General features: G+C 38.7%; 1 protein-coding gene across 1 annotated transcript in view; it reads right to left on the reverse strand.

Annotated features, from left to right (window-relative positions):
- Positions 1 to 17,190, reverse strand: part of LOC139695158 (ALK tyrosine kinase receptor-like) — a 118,940-nt gene that overhangs the window by 98,985 nt on the left and 2,765 nt on the right. The window contains exons 2-3 of the mRNA XM_071593812.1: positions 14,794 to 14,904; positions 12,820 to 13,015 (exon numbers count right to left, since the gene is read on the reverse strand). Of these exons, the coding sequence (XP_071449913.1) occupies positions 12,820 to 13,015; positions 14,794 to 14,904 (307 nt within the window). The remainder of the gene's footprint in view (positions 1 to 12,819; positions 13,016 to 14,793; positions 14,905 to 17,190) is intronic.

Raw genomic sequence — 17,190 nt, forward strand, 5'->3', positions numbered from 1 at the left:
CAACAACCATTAAGTGAATTTGATTAAGTTGAACGAACAACTGATGATGACTAAAAAGTGACGTTTCAGGCGTGATATGGTGGAATATCATGATTAATTAAAAATTGGCCGGATTGACCTGACAATGATGAACTTACATTGAAACCGGTCGTATTAAATTTTATTTTGTGGAAAATTGCCAATTTTTAATTAAACTGATGATGACGACGCCTTTTCTTTGTATCTGATGACACTTCTGGGCTCTTGAAAACATCTTTACTTCCTTATTTTGTTTCCGTTTCGGTCGATTAATCAATAACATTATCATGCGCTGGTGTTTTTTTTTTGTCGATTGAATTAAAGTGTTCCTTATTGAGGAATTATTATGGCCCCAAGAATATTAAGGAATTATTATGGCTCCATACTACATAGGGAGATCGGATCACATTGATATAATAAGGGAGATATATTTCAGTACAGATAGATACAAATACTCATTCTTTCTCCTAACAACCAGGAATCATAATATTAAGAAACCGAAGACACTTTAGAAATATTAAAAACATTTGATTTTCAAGTTGAAACAAAATAAAACATTGCAAAGACATCGGGTATATTTTTAGGTGCATATGCATGTTAGTTGGTAGTTTGTGTGTTTGCATGTGTGAGGGTTGTACGGGTTTTTGCATGAATGTATGCCATATTTTGCTTGTGGATTGTATGAATTTGTGACTTTCTTATTCGGTTTTTTCTTAATTACGGGTGGTGCCCTAACACCCCTCGCCACACGCCCTTACGGCGGCTTGCGGGGTATTAAGTAGATGTTGATGTCCCTTCTCCTCGCTCACATTTCATTTCTTGACTGGTGAGTTATGCTCTGACGTTCCTCAGCTCAGAAGTCTGGTTGCAAATGTTTACTGATTGATTGGACTTAATTTACTTAAAATACGACGCACACTTTCAAATTTTAATTTACGATTCTAGAGTGCCTAGTAATTAGCTCGTGCTCTCTCTTGGTTTCCCTGGTACTTGGGAGTGGTAATAATTGGTTTCTGCGGCTCTTTGATGGCTAAGCTGGTATCGCTCATAATCGATTTCAGGGTTTCCATGCAGTGACAACGCAGTACCTATGCCCATGGCGGGATAAAACCGACAACTTTAGATTAAGAGCTGTTGAAGATACAAGTTACCGTTTGAAACGCACTGAAGCATTTATCCATGAAAAAAATAACAAAATTACATTAAACCAGACCTTTACCTTCAAGTTCGCTATTTATTAAATTTTTTTCCGGGAGGAAAAGTTTACGCATGATATTTTATCATATAATAATTTTATTACACGATAAATCGATTCTTCATTAGAAATCTGTGACAGCCCATTTCGATTTTAATACTTTTAGCTATACTTAATTAAGCTCACATCATCAATCCGTGATATTTATTTTTCCCTCGAAATTTATGCCTTGGAAATTTATGAATGAGATTGCTGTTTATTCCCAACATTACGGCCCTTTTTAAGTTTTACAGCCTAGAACTTTTTCCAGAAGTAACCGAGTGGTATATTTTGAATGCACAGTGCGTCTACTTAGGAAAGCCGTTAATTAGTTACGTCAGTATTTACCTCAAGTGGAGTTAACGGTTGATTCATCTTGCCCAAGAATTGAATTCATCTTATCAGTAGTCCCGCTCACTAATTGGATATCATCATCCAAGTGTACGGGAATGTATGACACTATAGCCATTGCCCGTAATGGAATCCGAAGATTGGTTGGCTGCAACACTCAGATTTTTTTCCTTTCCAATTCTATTCCCCTTACACCCTGATAGCTCTTCTGTGTAACGTCTTTTTACTTGTGCCTTATTTTTGTTCCTGGATGGCTCGCCGCATCCTTTTCCTCTATTGTATTCCTAATAATGTCATTATGTTTCGAGGTATACCCAATCTATCTGGCTCTTTTCTTGACGTGGTCCATATTGTCTTTTCATTCCCTACTCGAATATAGACTTTTTCATGTCTCATTTCGTCTGCCCATTTCATCTTTAGCTTTCGCCTTTAGTACCAGATCTCAAAGGATTCAATTCTTCTTTGGGTTGTTTTTCAAATGGTCAATATCTCAGAGCTACATAGGGCAATTCGCCGTCCGAGTTCTTTCACGAAATTTTTACCTACTTATGAACTTATCTTCTTTAAGAAAACCTCTTCCGCGTGAATTCACGCGCTATGATCTTATTGGTATCCATAGACTTCCTTTTATTCCATAATATGCTACTTCCGGGTCACATGACATATTCCAATATTTCTGATTTATCTACTTTTAACACGGTAGCTATCCATACATACTATCTTCAGTAAGCTGAGTATAGTTTTCTTTATTTATTTTAGTATCATAACTCTCAATTAGGTGCATAATTGCGATTAGTGATGCTCGCAGGCCTTTTTGGTTCTCTACTACAAAAGCGATGCCAACGCTGAAATAGAACACGAAAACTTCTTCCTCATTAACCTTAAATTCTTTCACATTTATATTTGGTATTTCTATTATCTATCAACCAAGTATATTGAATAGTTCTGTTGAGAAATTGCATCTCTGACTTATACCAATATTTATTTTCACTGCTACTTGCCCCACGTATTTCATTTCAATTAAACGTGTTGCTATTTTGGAAGCTTGTGGCACTGTATTCAAATTTCCTTGCTCATCGCAACTCTTTATCCTTGTTTCCTTCGGTATTCCAATCGGTATTATCTTAAATCCTCCATCAATATTTCACTTTTGAGGTTGTTTCCTTCTCTCCCTCCCTTGGGAAAGGTGGTATCGCCACCGAAAATTCGCAGTACCGGTGAATTTCTTTTTTGTGTTTCTGTGTTTTTGTTTGCTAGTGCTATCTTGGTGTACATTATTATTCAAATCCGTGAGACTTTAACATAAGTTATATATATATATATATATATATATATATATATATATATATATATATATATATATATATGCTTTTGTAGACGTAACACAGAAGTGCCGAATAGTACAATACACAGTAACACACAATATAGAAACACAAAAAAAGAAGAACACTCTCACGTATTTTCTTGATATGATTACTTCTATATCTTCAGATGAAGACGGATTGTTTCCGTCGAAATATCAAGAAACACGTGTGAGTGTTCTTCTTTTTTTGTGTTTCTATATTGTGTGTTACTGTGTATTATACAGGGATCGTCCGGAAAATAAGTGTACTGATTTTTTCCCGCCGCTCCAGGCGCGCCCAGCACCGCTCTGACGGGCTGCGATTGGAGGGGGGGTATGTTGGCAAGCGACGCTGAAAAAGGCAGTCGGCTCTGAGCTGTGGTGTAGTGAGGAGCTCTGTTAACGCGAACCTCCACCCTCGACCCACGTCACGGAACGCGATGCCGAAGTTTTTGGAGCAGCGTTATTCCATCAAATTTGCGGTAAAGCTTGGGAAATCGTCTACCGAAACTGTCGGTATGATTAACCAGGCTTACGGGGAGTCAGCCATGTCCAGAAACATGATCTTTCGGTGGCACAAGATGTTCGTGGAGGGCAGAGAAGAGGTCGACGACGAACCACGGCCTGGACGCCCATCAACGACACTCACCGACGAAAATGTGCGAAAAGTTCGCGATGTACTGAACTCTGATCGTCGTCTTAGTGTTCGGATGATAGCAGAGCAGTGTAATGTGCCAAAAACAATAGTGCACGAGATTATTAGGTAGCAATTACAGATGCGAAAAATTTGTGCAAAGTTGGTGCCGAAAGTGCTCAGTGATGATCAAAGACTCAATCGTTTGGAAATCGCGACACAACTTGCGGATCACTGCAAAAATGATCCACATTTTTTAGAGAACGTTGTTTCGGGTGACGAGACGTGGATCTTTGAGTACGACCCGGAGTCGAAGAGACAAAGTGCGGAGTGGCACACCCCATCATCACCCCGTCAAAAGAAAGCTCGCATGAGCAAATCTCGGATCAAGGCGATGCTCATTGTCTTTTTTGACAAAAGGGGAGTCGTCCACTACGAATTTGTACCTGAACGACAAACTGTAAATGCTGCACTTTACGTCCAAGTGCTCGACAGGCTTCGAAAACGAGTCGCCCGCGTCCGGCCAGCGATCAAAAACATCTGGCGGCTGCATCACGACAATGCGCCGTCTCACACCGCGCTTGTCGTGTCGGACTTCTTGGCCAAGCACGGCGTGGCAACGCTGCCGCACCCGCCCTACCGCCCGGACTTGGCACCACCGGACTTCTTTCTGTTCCCGAAGATAAAGAGGAGTTTGAAAGGAACGCGATACGGGACTTTGGACGCCGTCAAAGAGGCCGTGACGACGTGTCTTCGAGAGGTTCCCAATGATGCCCTCGCGGGAGCGTTCCAGGAATGGGAACGCCGCTGGAACAAGTGTATCGACTCACAAGGGTCCTATTTTGAGGAATATTAGCTTAAGATATGTAAAAGTGTAATAAATTTTTTTTCCTGAGCTCAGTACACTTATTTTCCGGATGAACCCTGTGTGTATATATATATATATATATATATATATATATATATATATATATATATATATATATATATATATATATATATATATATATATATATATACATACACACACACACGAGTGTATGGATGATGTAGAAGCACTCATGAGATCAATAAAGCATTTGGGTGGCACAATAGAAAACAAAAATAAAATGGGTAACACGTAAAAAGGACAGTCACATTTCAGAAAGTTTAAGCTTTCAGCCTTCTCTGCGGCCTTTTTCAGGTCTGATCTTGGAAGAGGAAGGGGCAAAAATAGGATATGGGTGTTGGACATAATACAGGAAGGAAGAAAGTATACAGAGTTGAAGAGGGGCTTGTTGTGGATTAGAATGTTTTGTTTTGTTAGAAGCGCCAAAATATCAATATCTATGGATAAAATTGTACATATTTTACGGTAACATTATTTTACAATGAGCAAATTGTAACTATATTTTTTTGAATTATTAATAAAAGACAAATTGTATAATAATTTAATTTTGTCAGCATGAAATACAAAAAAACTACCCTATAACCACACTTGCCAGCATCACATTGTTCTTTGGATTTCGCCCAAGTGCGGAGAAACCATACTATATAGGACAGACTTTTTAGGGGAGCATTCTAAAATATATTTTGGTTATTTTTTCCGATGTTTTTCCTCTGTTTTTGTGCTTTTCAACGTTTTAGCCTCACATTCAGGTTCATAAAATACACTCTAACGTGAAGATGAGGAAAGCGTCTCTTAAGCAAAAAGTGTATACGGCATTACATGTTTTTCATTCATTCTTAACAGTAGAGAGTTTGCTTTACGTTGGAAGTAAGCTGATTCCAAGATCTGCTTTTTTTAAGTACCCTTTTTGTTTTCCCTGTTTTAATACTTTCTCTTAATTACCCAACAAACCTTATTTTCCAGAAAACCGTCAGATGAGCTCACCATGCTTTTTTGGGTTTTCTTTTCAATTTCTTCCGCTCTCACTAGTGTTATTCCCGAGTATAAAATAGAAGCCAACGGTTTCAAATGCCAACAACGAGTCAGACAACGGATTCATCATATTACCGTCTCTCTTGGTGGGTAGTTGTTTAATAAGCCTGCACCGAATTCACCAAAAAAGCCCATAACATTAATTGCTCATTTGAACATATTGACTCTCTTCTCAGTAGAATAGGATTCACATTTATGCTCCAAATTATTTTATTCTGCGATTTTGGTTTTAATGCACATAATTGTCACCAAGTACTTGATTCATGGGATACAAATGGAGAGAACAGGAGCGGAAGGGATGTATTTCTTTTTCGGCCAGAGAAAACAGAGTACATTGATTAAATAATAATAATCTTTACAGATTATTATTATTATTTAATTTTCAGTTACCTTGATGATTGAGGTCATTTGCACTTAAAAATCAAGATTTTTTCGACTTATTGCGGCTATATGAGTTTTCTTTAATTTGTTAATTTACGAAACCATAGAGCTCAAGTTTCCTCCATTTTAATAATCAAGGTTTTATTAGATTCCAGCATAGAATATTAGATTACATGTCTATTCAGAAAATCTCGATAGTCAAAGGATTGCTTGTTACACTAGAGTTCACACCAGACGGAGCGGAAATCTACATTGGTCAGAAAAATGTTTTTCTCAAGCAATGGACATAGTACAGCAACAAAATTGGTGTTATGGAAAGGAACTTTGAATTTTTCCCCAATTTTTTAGCGGCTTATTTTTTTGTTCCTCTGAAATTTGAAAAGATATGATTCATGAGTGATTTTATCGAAGAAGTATACGAGTGTTTAGGGGATTTTACGATTTTATCATGGAGTCCAAGACAAAGTTTTTTTTTCGGATTTAAAACAAAATGAATGTTAGGGTAGTCTGAATATTTGAGACTGTTGCTGTTATATTATAACGGTAATGTATTTTACGGAAGGAATAGTTCCTTCTTTCGGATTTTAGGAAAGTTGTTTCTACGATAATCATTTATTCGGCGATTTATGCTGTAGAATTATTTTTGGGAGAGCTAGCTTGTGTCTTTGTTTGTATAATATCTCTATCAATGCTTATGATTTCTTTTTTACAAATTAACAGCGTGATTTTTGATTTTTATATATGTCATGTTTTTGTAACTACCATTTTTTCATATACGATGCATGGCAGCAACTCTATGCGCACTGAGCATGCCTGCTGTGGTCTCACTCTCTGCCACACACCTTGCCGGTGGCTCGCATGGTAACATGAAGAAGAAGATGAACATCGATTTTCCTCAACTTCTCATCACGGTCTCTGCCCGACAATGCACAGCAGGACTAAGTGTATTTTCCGATTCAATCGGTTCAATTTGGTTTATCCAGTAGGTTAATCTCACAATCTATCTTCACGTACATTATGCCTCCTCAATGGCGAAAGGCAGGGCAAGTTAGGGTACCACTATAATAGTTAAATATAATTTATGTACAAAAATAAAAATATTCCGGGACATAAATGTAAACACGTCACTACAATTACTCAGGTATTTGTTCAATACATCATGTAAAAATTAATTGAATTATATTGAAATGAAATGAAATAATTTACTTTGTAATTCCATTTAATTTCAATATGTTATGGAATTACAAAGTAAAATATTTCATTTCATTTCAATATGTTATGCAAATTCCATAAAGTTACGCGTGAGACAACAAATTTTAATTAAATTATTATGGAAAATTCGTGCATGTAATCCTAGTGCCTCCAGTGGCTCCTACCCCAAGAGTCAGTAGACGAGTATCCAAGGTAGTGATCGCCTTGGTTTCAACGGTCCTTGCGGGAGTTTATTTCCGGGAAAATTTTCTTGCAAAACACTTGGAAAGCTGTCAACCCTGTTTACGCTTATCCCCGCCCGCGGCTCCCTGAGCCGTCTCCGCAGACTTGCCGGTGCCTCCCATTCAACAACTAGACTCCCTTCGCCAACGAGGCCGTCCCCTCCGTTTCGACGGAGTTTTCGGAAGAATAAAAATATGACTGCATGCACGGTGGCCGCTGGTCGACTTCTTCCCTCCCTCATCCTCCTTCCAGCGACCTCGAGAAGTTTGGCAAGACCTCCGGGAGGGCACACAAATAGAAGTGCAAGATCTTCCCTCATTCTACCTCATCTGCCGCTCGTTCCAGCGTTCCCTTTACCTCAGCCACCGCATCAATCCCAATGGACGAACTCTCCCCCGACCCCTCCTCCCCCTTGTTTTCGGGACCGCAGTCAGGTGGGCTTGGACCCTGGCGAGCGAGCTTAAAGGTCTTGGACCCCCGTCCCCCCCTCGCGGCGCTCATCTCACCCCAGATAGCCACCCACATGTCCGCGGAAAACGCACCGACCAGAAGGTTCCTTCGAAACTCACTCTCCTTTTTTACCCCTCTGAAAGATCTTCTTCCCCCTCTCTTGCACGCACGCACACTCTCCCCCTCTTCCCTCATCCCACCCCGTTCCTCCAAACCCAGGAACGTGCGGGACCCGCGCTCACACTCGTGGGATGGCGTGGGAGGCTTATTTGCGTAGTTTATTTTTTTTCAAACGCCCATAAAACACGACCCATAGGCACACAGCTGTTGGCCTCACAACCCCTCACGGTCCCCTTCCTCTTTCTCCAGGCGCAACCCATGTGCCGTTTCACTTCTCATTTTTATTTCCTTCCGTCATCCCGCTACCCTTTTCTTCCTCTTTTTTATCATCTTCTTCTACTCCACTTTCTACGTATTGTAAGAGCGTAAACGAAAAAAAACACAACGGCGGAGATGGCGTAAATGGGGAAGCGGTGACTTTTCTGCTTGGGTTCCACATTTAGCGCTCGTCTATCCTAGGATTGAATTGACGCAGGTCTTCCCTAAAATCTCCTACCGACTAATTCATTCATGTCTCCTCATTTATTTGTTTTCAAGTATCACATTAATTGCTTCAATCTTCACGTCCAACGTTTGTTCTTTTAGTTCAATCTTCCACCCTTGGACGTTTGTAGTTACGCTATTGCTCTTCAAAGCTTGACAATACGTTAATTTCATGTTGCCACTTTAAATACTTTCCTTAGAACTTATTTTCTCCATCTCTTGGCAGAACGATAATTATTTGATTCTTTCTCTTGACAGGCATCATTACTCTGTAACTTCCACGTTTCCAGCCTTCTTCTCTATTTTGCTGGCCATTGCTTGCCTCTATTTTTTCTACTGACAGATATTTACGAAAATAGTAAAGGTTGACAATTTGTATTTAGGATGTCATAGGGATTAGAGAAATTACAGAGAAGAGGATCAGAGTTGATACCAGCATACTCTCAACAGAATGCTGCGAGAGGACACACCAAAGCTCTCGAAAACCGGGTTTTTATCCATCTGTTACCCTGAGAATAAAAATCCGCGTGTTTCGTAAATTTGAACACTAGGATTTTTTTAAACTTGGAGCGTTTTCCCCTTCCGATGGATGATGTGTGACTTACGATCTATGGGATCTATGGGATCCATAACGAAATAAACTACCCTAATGGAGGATCAAAAGGGTCATGAAGCCAAGCCCTAAGCATTAGAAAATTCCGCATTGGCAGTGACATAGAAAGGTGGAGTAATGCAATTTCCTCTTTTACAGGTTTTCTGTAGTAGTCGTAGCAGCAGCATTGCAAGCTCCTGGTAGATGACTAACATTTCTAGACACAATGTCGCCGATTTATCTCTTTTCTGCAGAATTACTTAAGGCTTCCATCATGCAACTCGAAGGACAAAAAATTGAAAATGGTCAAAACTGGCATTTGATATTCTCTAAGTTCAACAAATTATTAAGATTTTTGGAGATGATTGTGAGAATCAACTGAGGTTTCGAAAGAAAAAAAAATGTTCAACTGTAGAACAATGATGGTGTTGCAATGTGGAATGAATATAGCTAAATATGTAAATGTAAATAATTCAAACTGGAATACTTGATATCCTCAGAAGTAATTGACGTGCACCAGCTATTTTCATTATTGGGAAAACAGTAAAATCTACGGTTGTACGTTTTGAAGTTAAAATATATGAAATGTTTCATTATAAATTTAGCAAATGTACAAGAAACACTCAAAGATCAATCTGTTTCCTTTGCATTACTGTTTCCTTGATACGGGAATTAAGGTAAATACCAACAAAAATTTAATTATCATATAAATGAAAGAAAATATCCCTCGTTCTAGAGGACTAAAAAAATAAATACCAACAGATGCTAAAAAGAACAATAATTTTTATCATTTACTATTGCTCTATTCCGAAACTTTGAAGAGGAAAATTATGGATTTTGTTTGAATGCATATAAAATACATACACAAAAATCTGTATGCAAATCAGACTACTAGAAAATATATGAAAGTTGGGACACACTTCCTACACCGAATTAATATTAAAATTGCGTTTTCACTCTCTCATTTATGAAAATGTTTTCTCCAAGATTATTACATGCGGAATCGTCCATATACTACTTTCATTTCTCCAGTTCGATCGACGGGCGTGCTTTTATTTGGTATTCTGCTTTGATTTCAAATGTAAAACAAAGTACTACTCCTTGGAAAGCATACACGTATCCATAGAGAGGTCTTGGCAGAAGGGATATACCCGCTTATGAAAGTGATGGAAGTGCCCGTGAGGGGGGGGGGGATCACTCCAGATCCCTTGCAGATCTGCGTAAGCAAGCATCCTAAATAAATAAATAAGTTCCTCGGGTGACGTATTAATTTGGCCCATTTCAATCTTATGGTTGCTCGTTTCCACCACGGGAGGACGAATGGAACGCAAAGATAAGTCGAGCAGTAACGTTTACACGTTTCTATATTTATTCCTAGACTTATCACACACTATGTTTTTAAAACTCTTATACGGTGCTATTTATATATTTCCGAGACTTCAAAGACATAAATCATTCTATCAATCCCACATTTTATTTAAAGTTTTCTGTCGGTGCAATTTGTGCCTTATATTGTGCCCTTTCCACACAAGATATGTTGTGTGGATACATTATAAATTGAGCAAAGCGTTTAGAAACTTTATAAAAATGAATTTGACTAGCAATTTTGGCTGGCCCTTTGCTTTTAATCCCCACTTTTCACATATTTTGAACTATGAAAATATTTGTTGATATCCTTCAACCTGCTCTGACAATTTTCCCCTCAGTATCATATAATTACAAATCTTTCATTTTGAGGAGAGAGAAGGGCATTGATAATAGGCTTGTTAGATGTTGGCTTTGAAAGCTATTGAGAATTGTAAAAGTTACAGATAAGAAGAAATCTCTGGAAAGAAATGAGAAAGAGTGAAAGTTGGGGAAATTATGAAGAAGACGGAATGGCTTAAGGGAAAGATGTAAAAGTTGCGATGCGGGATGACTATTTTACTTTGAAGGATACGAATTCATGCCGTATTTTTAAGTCGTAATAGCTATGCGGTTTATTTTCAAAGTTATTATTTTTTACCATTGACCACTGACAAGAAATATTCTGGAATGATATAATGGCAATGAAGTTTGTATCAATAGATTACTGATATGATATATTACTGATTATGATGATATTAGAACTTTCCTTTAAAACTCAATAGGAGAGATAATTACCGAATCTGCATCCCTGGAAAATATTGTTTTTTTAAGTCTACAAAAGAGGCCAAAGAAACCAAGAACTTAGAATTCAAATGGTTTTGTCTGACCTATTATGTGACGGTTCATTATAGTCCCTGTACCGCAGAAGTAAAACCGTTTCAAAGTTGATTGTACTAGGGCGCGCATGCAAAATCGTATTAGAAGATGATGTTTAACAGTTTTATACATTATCTCTTTCTAAAGACACACAAAAAGTATGCAAAAGAGTCCGTAAAAAAGGTCAAAGGTTTGGCAGTACCCGGTATCTGAAATAATTTGCTCTTCACCGTATCATCCTCTCCTTCAGCTTTGCTTTGTTTGTCACTTATTAATAGCCTACGAGTCTGGACTTGGTTAATTTTTTAATTCTCTTATCTCGAGAATGAGTATTTGAGTAGGCACGCCTTTTGTTTACCTTAGCCTAATTCGAGATTATATGCCGTATACGTCGGGATCATAAATACATATACACATACACACACATATAAATAAATACATAAATAAATAAATAAATACATATATATATATATATATATATATATATATATATATATATATATATATATATATATATATATATAATGTTCATATACTTGCACACACGTATACACACATACACACAAACATAAGAATATACACGCACCGTAGACGTGTATATATGTATCATTGGTCGCGCATGATGTGCGCATAAAGCGTGCCAAGAGCTCTGAAGAAGAGACTATTTCTGACGCAGGACCGCCTGAGTGTCACGCCCCTGTCGAGGATTCTGGGAAACACCAGAATGGAACCGTTCCCAAGGTTCAATCTCTCCTTCTCCTAACCCCTTCCCATTCCATCAAAAGCCAGACTCTCAAACCCCACCCGCCCTTTCCCAAACCTCATTTCTGAAGCCGTAATCGTCCACTCTCCTCCTTGGCTCCACTCCCATACTCCATCGTACTATTCTCCCTAACCCCTCGGAAATGGGAAGAGAAGGGATAGAGCGGCGGCTCAGAGGGATGCGGCGAGGGGAGGCGTTGTAGGCTTTACCAAACGGGAGCGTGCGTCTGCCTGATGATGAGTAGTGAAAAAATGGCACGTTTTCCTCCCTCCAACCCCTTCGCCCCTATCTACCACACCCATCCCTTGCCCCCCCCTTCCTCCCTACCCGTTCCCATGCCTGCCACCTGTCGCCTGAATATCTGAGTTATGACGCCACGGCTGGTGGCAGCCGATTGTTTCCAGTGCGCCGCATTGTTTCGCCCCCCTGGAGATTTGTTCTCGCTGTATCCCGCGAGTGGGGGCAGTTTTGTCGCGATCCTCATGAGACACACGTCGGCGGTGAAACTTGAAAACAAAAAAAAAGCTATAAAACACCGAAATAGAAACGCTCCAGACCTCTTTTATTTTCTGCAGTTCTACGGGGACGCGCGGGTTATTATTTCCTGCTGGAAAGGACACAACAAGAAGTTTCAACAACACTGTAGAGTTTCCTTTATGAAGAAAAGCACGAAATGAACTCTTCACTTAGCGTCCTCAGTCGTGCGGGAATTGGAAAATGTTATCCAGGTTGCACCGGATGCTTTGTTTTTAGAGGTGAAACTGTTATCCATTGAATGTACGGTGGAGAGGAAGAATTGATTGAAAGCGGTGCTTCCAGAGCAGCATTCGGGTTTGGGAGTTCCGGGCTCGGCTATCGATTTCATTCACTCACTTGACGAGGCGGAGGTTGTCCCTCGGGATGTCCTTAAGGTCCTGGATGGTGTACGTCCCCCCTCCAAACTCATAATTCGGGTTGTATTCCGTCATCATTCCGCCGGACGAAGCCCTCAGCCTGTTGAGCTGAAGATCTGCTCCGCTTAGCATCTTGCGGCGGAGGGAATGATTCTTTTTCTTCTGGTAGCGATTATCTGTTGGGTTTAATAATAAAATGCGTTAACCATAATGATGATGACGATGACCTTTAGGGAGGGGACTACATATACGGTGTTAGATCAGAAAGAGTCGATAAGGGATCCCAAAAAATGTAACAAATTTGAGCGGAAAGGAAAACCTTTACAACATGGTGTTGGCGGTGCATTCTTAGGATATAGTTTAAGTATGAAATTAAAAACAATGAGCAAGCTAAACTTTGAAAAATGAAATGGGCATATTGAACACAATATGGAATAGAAGAATTAAATACGGAGTATATTGAGCAAAAATTGGAATGAGCAAATGAGTTACGCGAAAAATTGACTCCGCCAAAGGATAGATATAGAAATCCAACTGTTAGCCGTCATCACTTTCACTGTTCTCCCTCTACTCCTCACTGGCACCCTTCTCTTATATCTTCTGAAAAAAAATCCAAAAAACCTACGCAATCACCTAGTGCATACAAAATGTACGATGCGAGTGCGTAGGTAACGGATTGATCGGCCTGGTTGCATTTTTGGTCACAAATGAGTACCTGGGTGGTCATAATGACGACGAGTTTGGGTAGAAGAATGACTGAGGTTAGTGCGGAAAGGGAGGTAGGCATGGAGGGAAGGGGAGCCGGCGTATTTCGAACACCAAATCCGTGCAAATGCGAACATAAATGTTATGTATCCGCCTCTAGGGCGGAAAACGTACCTCCGAAGGCGGAGATGGGAAATATTAGGAAGAAATGGGGTGGTTGCCGAAGGGGGAGGCATGGGGTAGGATTTGGGGACTGGGTGAATTAAAGACCGTGAAATGATTTCCGCGGAAATGATGATTTACTAAAAATGGAAAATTTTGGACGTGTCCGTAATATTCTCAGTCGCAGCGAATTTAAGGGGAAGTACGTAAATTGAATGGTCACTATTCTCGGAGGGGGCGCTCAAACCTGAAACTGGCGGAGACAAGTAATTGTTGAAAAAAATAACCGTAGTACTAGTGATATTGAATGAAGAAACATTTACTGGAAGGTACATTTCAATTTAGTAAATAAATATCACACATCTTCTATGCACTTTTATCGACATACTCGAGCGAGCATTCTCGCAACATTTAAACGACTTTGCTGGCGATAATCATTTATTAAGCAATTGCGGTCTGATTTACGTAAACCCAAACACAGAGTGTACATCAGAGGTACATAGAACAAACTCCAAACTATGACATTGACCCCATTTGAAGCCAAAGCTTTAGACTTTGAGTTTCTCTGAGTTTAGACTCATGAGTTTCTAATTTTAGTGAATTAATGTTTTCAAAGGGGCCTATTGAATGGTTCACCTATTTATTAATCTTTCCACTTAGCAATAGATTTCATATTATTCTGTGAAAGGGCCATTGTCTACTTTATCTCTCAAGACTTCCCTCCTAGTCCTAAACTCATTTGCGGGACATAAGCCTGTCCTAAGTGGCGCTAATTTTTCATATTGATAGACCCAAAATACACTCTAGAGGGAACTGAAATTCAAGCCATGAAACTTATATATTTACTGAGAATTCTATGCATAGTAAATATGCCCAGCAGCTGACAAAAATGCGTATGCATATACGGGCGCAGGCTATCTTAAGCACCTTAAAATGAATATTTATATGTTCACCATGTGTATGGTTTAAATGCAGCAATAAATCATTATAATCTATTACGTATGATCAAAGAATGTACGTAATATAATGAAAAAGGACATTTTTTAGCGTTTTACTCCTGGTGAGGTCTCACTGGAGGTCAACTTACACATGAAAATGCAGAGAGAGGCCAGCACGAAGGCTAGCAGGCTGCCGGCGATTCCAAGGGAGATGTTATAGGGATAAGGCAGCATTGGAGATGTGGGTGGAGCTTCGTAGACTGCCGTAGACACCAATGTCAGCGTCATATGAAATTAAGAGACAAAAGAGACGTTTTAGTCACATTAAAAAATTGCCAAATTTTATCACAGTACATGCCGTGGGAAATTTATAGGAAAATATTTAACGGTACGTTAATGCCATTGATAAAAAATAGAGCTGAATGGTTAAAAAACCTATTAACAACTAAGTGTAATCTTTGAGATTAAGTAAAAACGAAGATAAAAGCACTAATTCCGCTTATTTTCCCTCATATTTATGAGACAGAAAGAAGCTTTTGAAAACATCATGCGATAACTGCAATTTAAATAATTGTACGCTCCAGTTTTCTACACATTGCCACACGGGTTAGTAGAGAAAGCAGTGGTAATCCAAGCGTAAACTATGCATCTAAGCTGAGCGACTCAGAGCGCAGCCAAGAATGACTGAAAACGGTGTTATTCGATAGCGAACCTTTAATGGATTTGGGGACCTCCTTGCCCCTTCAACTAAAGTTGGTTTAAATATTGCTAGAATATCTCGTAACATGCAGAATCAGGGTAATAGGTATGGGATGGAGATGTATCAAAAGAAAAAGTAGGAAATGAGATTCTGAAAAAAGAGTAAGGTTAGAAATTGGAAGACTTAGCTAAACTAAAAATAGTGGAATAGTTCACCTACTTAGGTAGTGTTTTAAAGGAGAGTGGTCAGAATAGTAGGAATTTAAAGTAAGATTTGAGTTAGGTGAAGAGACGTGGACGAAAATTTAGGAGTTGAAGAGAGGCAGCTTAGTTAAAAAAGTGAAGAAAAACTAATGAAAACTACAGTATATAGTGAAGTTTTAGAGGAAAGAGAATAAGCTCAGATTTTGGGTTTTTGAGACATGGCTATAGATGGGAATAGAGAAACTATGACGGACGGAAAATAACGCAAAAGATGAGCTTCTAGGCATGACAGGGGAAGAGAGGCGGCTTTGAAGATAAATTAGAAGGCAGAACAAGTGAATTCAGCAGACACTGAGAAGCAATGGAACCCTGAAAGCGGTATAAGCGGTTCTATAGGGACAAGGGCTGGTACAGTGAAGTCAACGGAGGAAAAAAATAGGAATCTTAGATGTAATTTACGGGAATAGAAAGTATGCGAGGCATAAAAATAAGCTCCTTAATATGTATAATGGGTTTATGATAGCTAGGGCTTGGGAGCACAGTCGTGTGCTGTGAAATCAATGGAAATCCTAACCTAACCCTAATGGGTTCGGTAAGTATTTTGCGGCTACAATTTTTAGTCCCAATCCTTGTAACACTATTTCAAAGAAAGCTCTTCTCTCTGAATCTGTTGATGAATTTGGTAAATTCTGGTATACATTGGTGACCAAATTAGAGGATCCATTTCGCTCCCTACCACTTGGCTACGAGCATCTTAGTACAACCAAAGATTCTATTAATTAATGATGGACGTGCGAAGGCACCAAAATGAATTAAAAGTCGATCAAAAACATTACATTGTTTATGGAAAATAAAAAGTGAGCTAAATAGGATAATTAAAATAGTAAGCTATAGCTGCTAGCAAGGTCATACATGCACGTGTGACTATGAGGCGTGAAACATTTCAGGAACAAATTTTGGAGTAAATGGAAAAAGAAACTGGACATAACGAGTTCAAAATCCATATAATCCCCGCATGATTACGTCCTCTCTAATGGTGACGCTAAAAAATTTCCTATAATTGAAATTTAATTACACCAAATAGCAACAATGTATGAAGTCTCTGTAGATCGGTAGAAACCCAATTATATTGAAACTATATTACAACGTTTGATTGAAATTTCTTGAATAAAAATCAACAGTAGGGCCTGAATAAGTAAACCTGTTAGTCATTGTCCGGCCAATTCGGCTAATAGAATTAGCAATGACCATCGACTCTAAAAAGCCCCTGCATGTTAAATAAAATATGAACCGTAGGATCATGCATTATCATTGACTACTGAAATGATTTTACTTCACCTTTTTCTATTTTTAAGTCTAAATTTAATTTAAAGAATGATTTCCATAGTTTTTTCCATCCAATTTCATTTCCATAATAATGATTTTATCCAGTTTTCATTGATTTTTTCTCTGAAGTTTCTTTAATTGAGTAATTTTTGCTTATTGAATGAGTTACCTATATACATATTGTTTTGGGGCGTAAGAAGACCTGTTTACTTTAAATTTAAGCATGATAAAGAACAATATTTGGCCAATTTTTGCTAATCTAAGTAGCAACGAATGTATAAATCACAAGAATGACAGCATAAATAAAATTTACGCCC

This window comes from Hetaerina americana, unplaced genomic scaffold (genome assembly GCF_022747635.1).
Source record: "Hetaerina americana unplaced genomic scaffold, ioHetAmer1.1.p SCAF_6, whole genome shotgun sequence".
Lineage (NCBI taxonomy): Eukaryota > Metazoa > Arthropoda > Insecta > Odonata > Calopterygidae > Hetaerina > Hetaerina americana.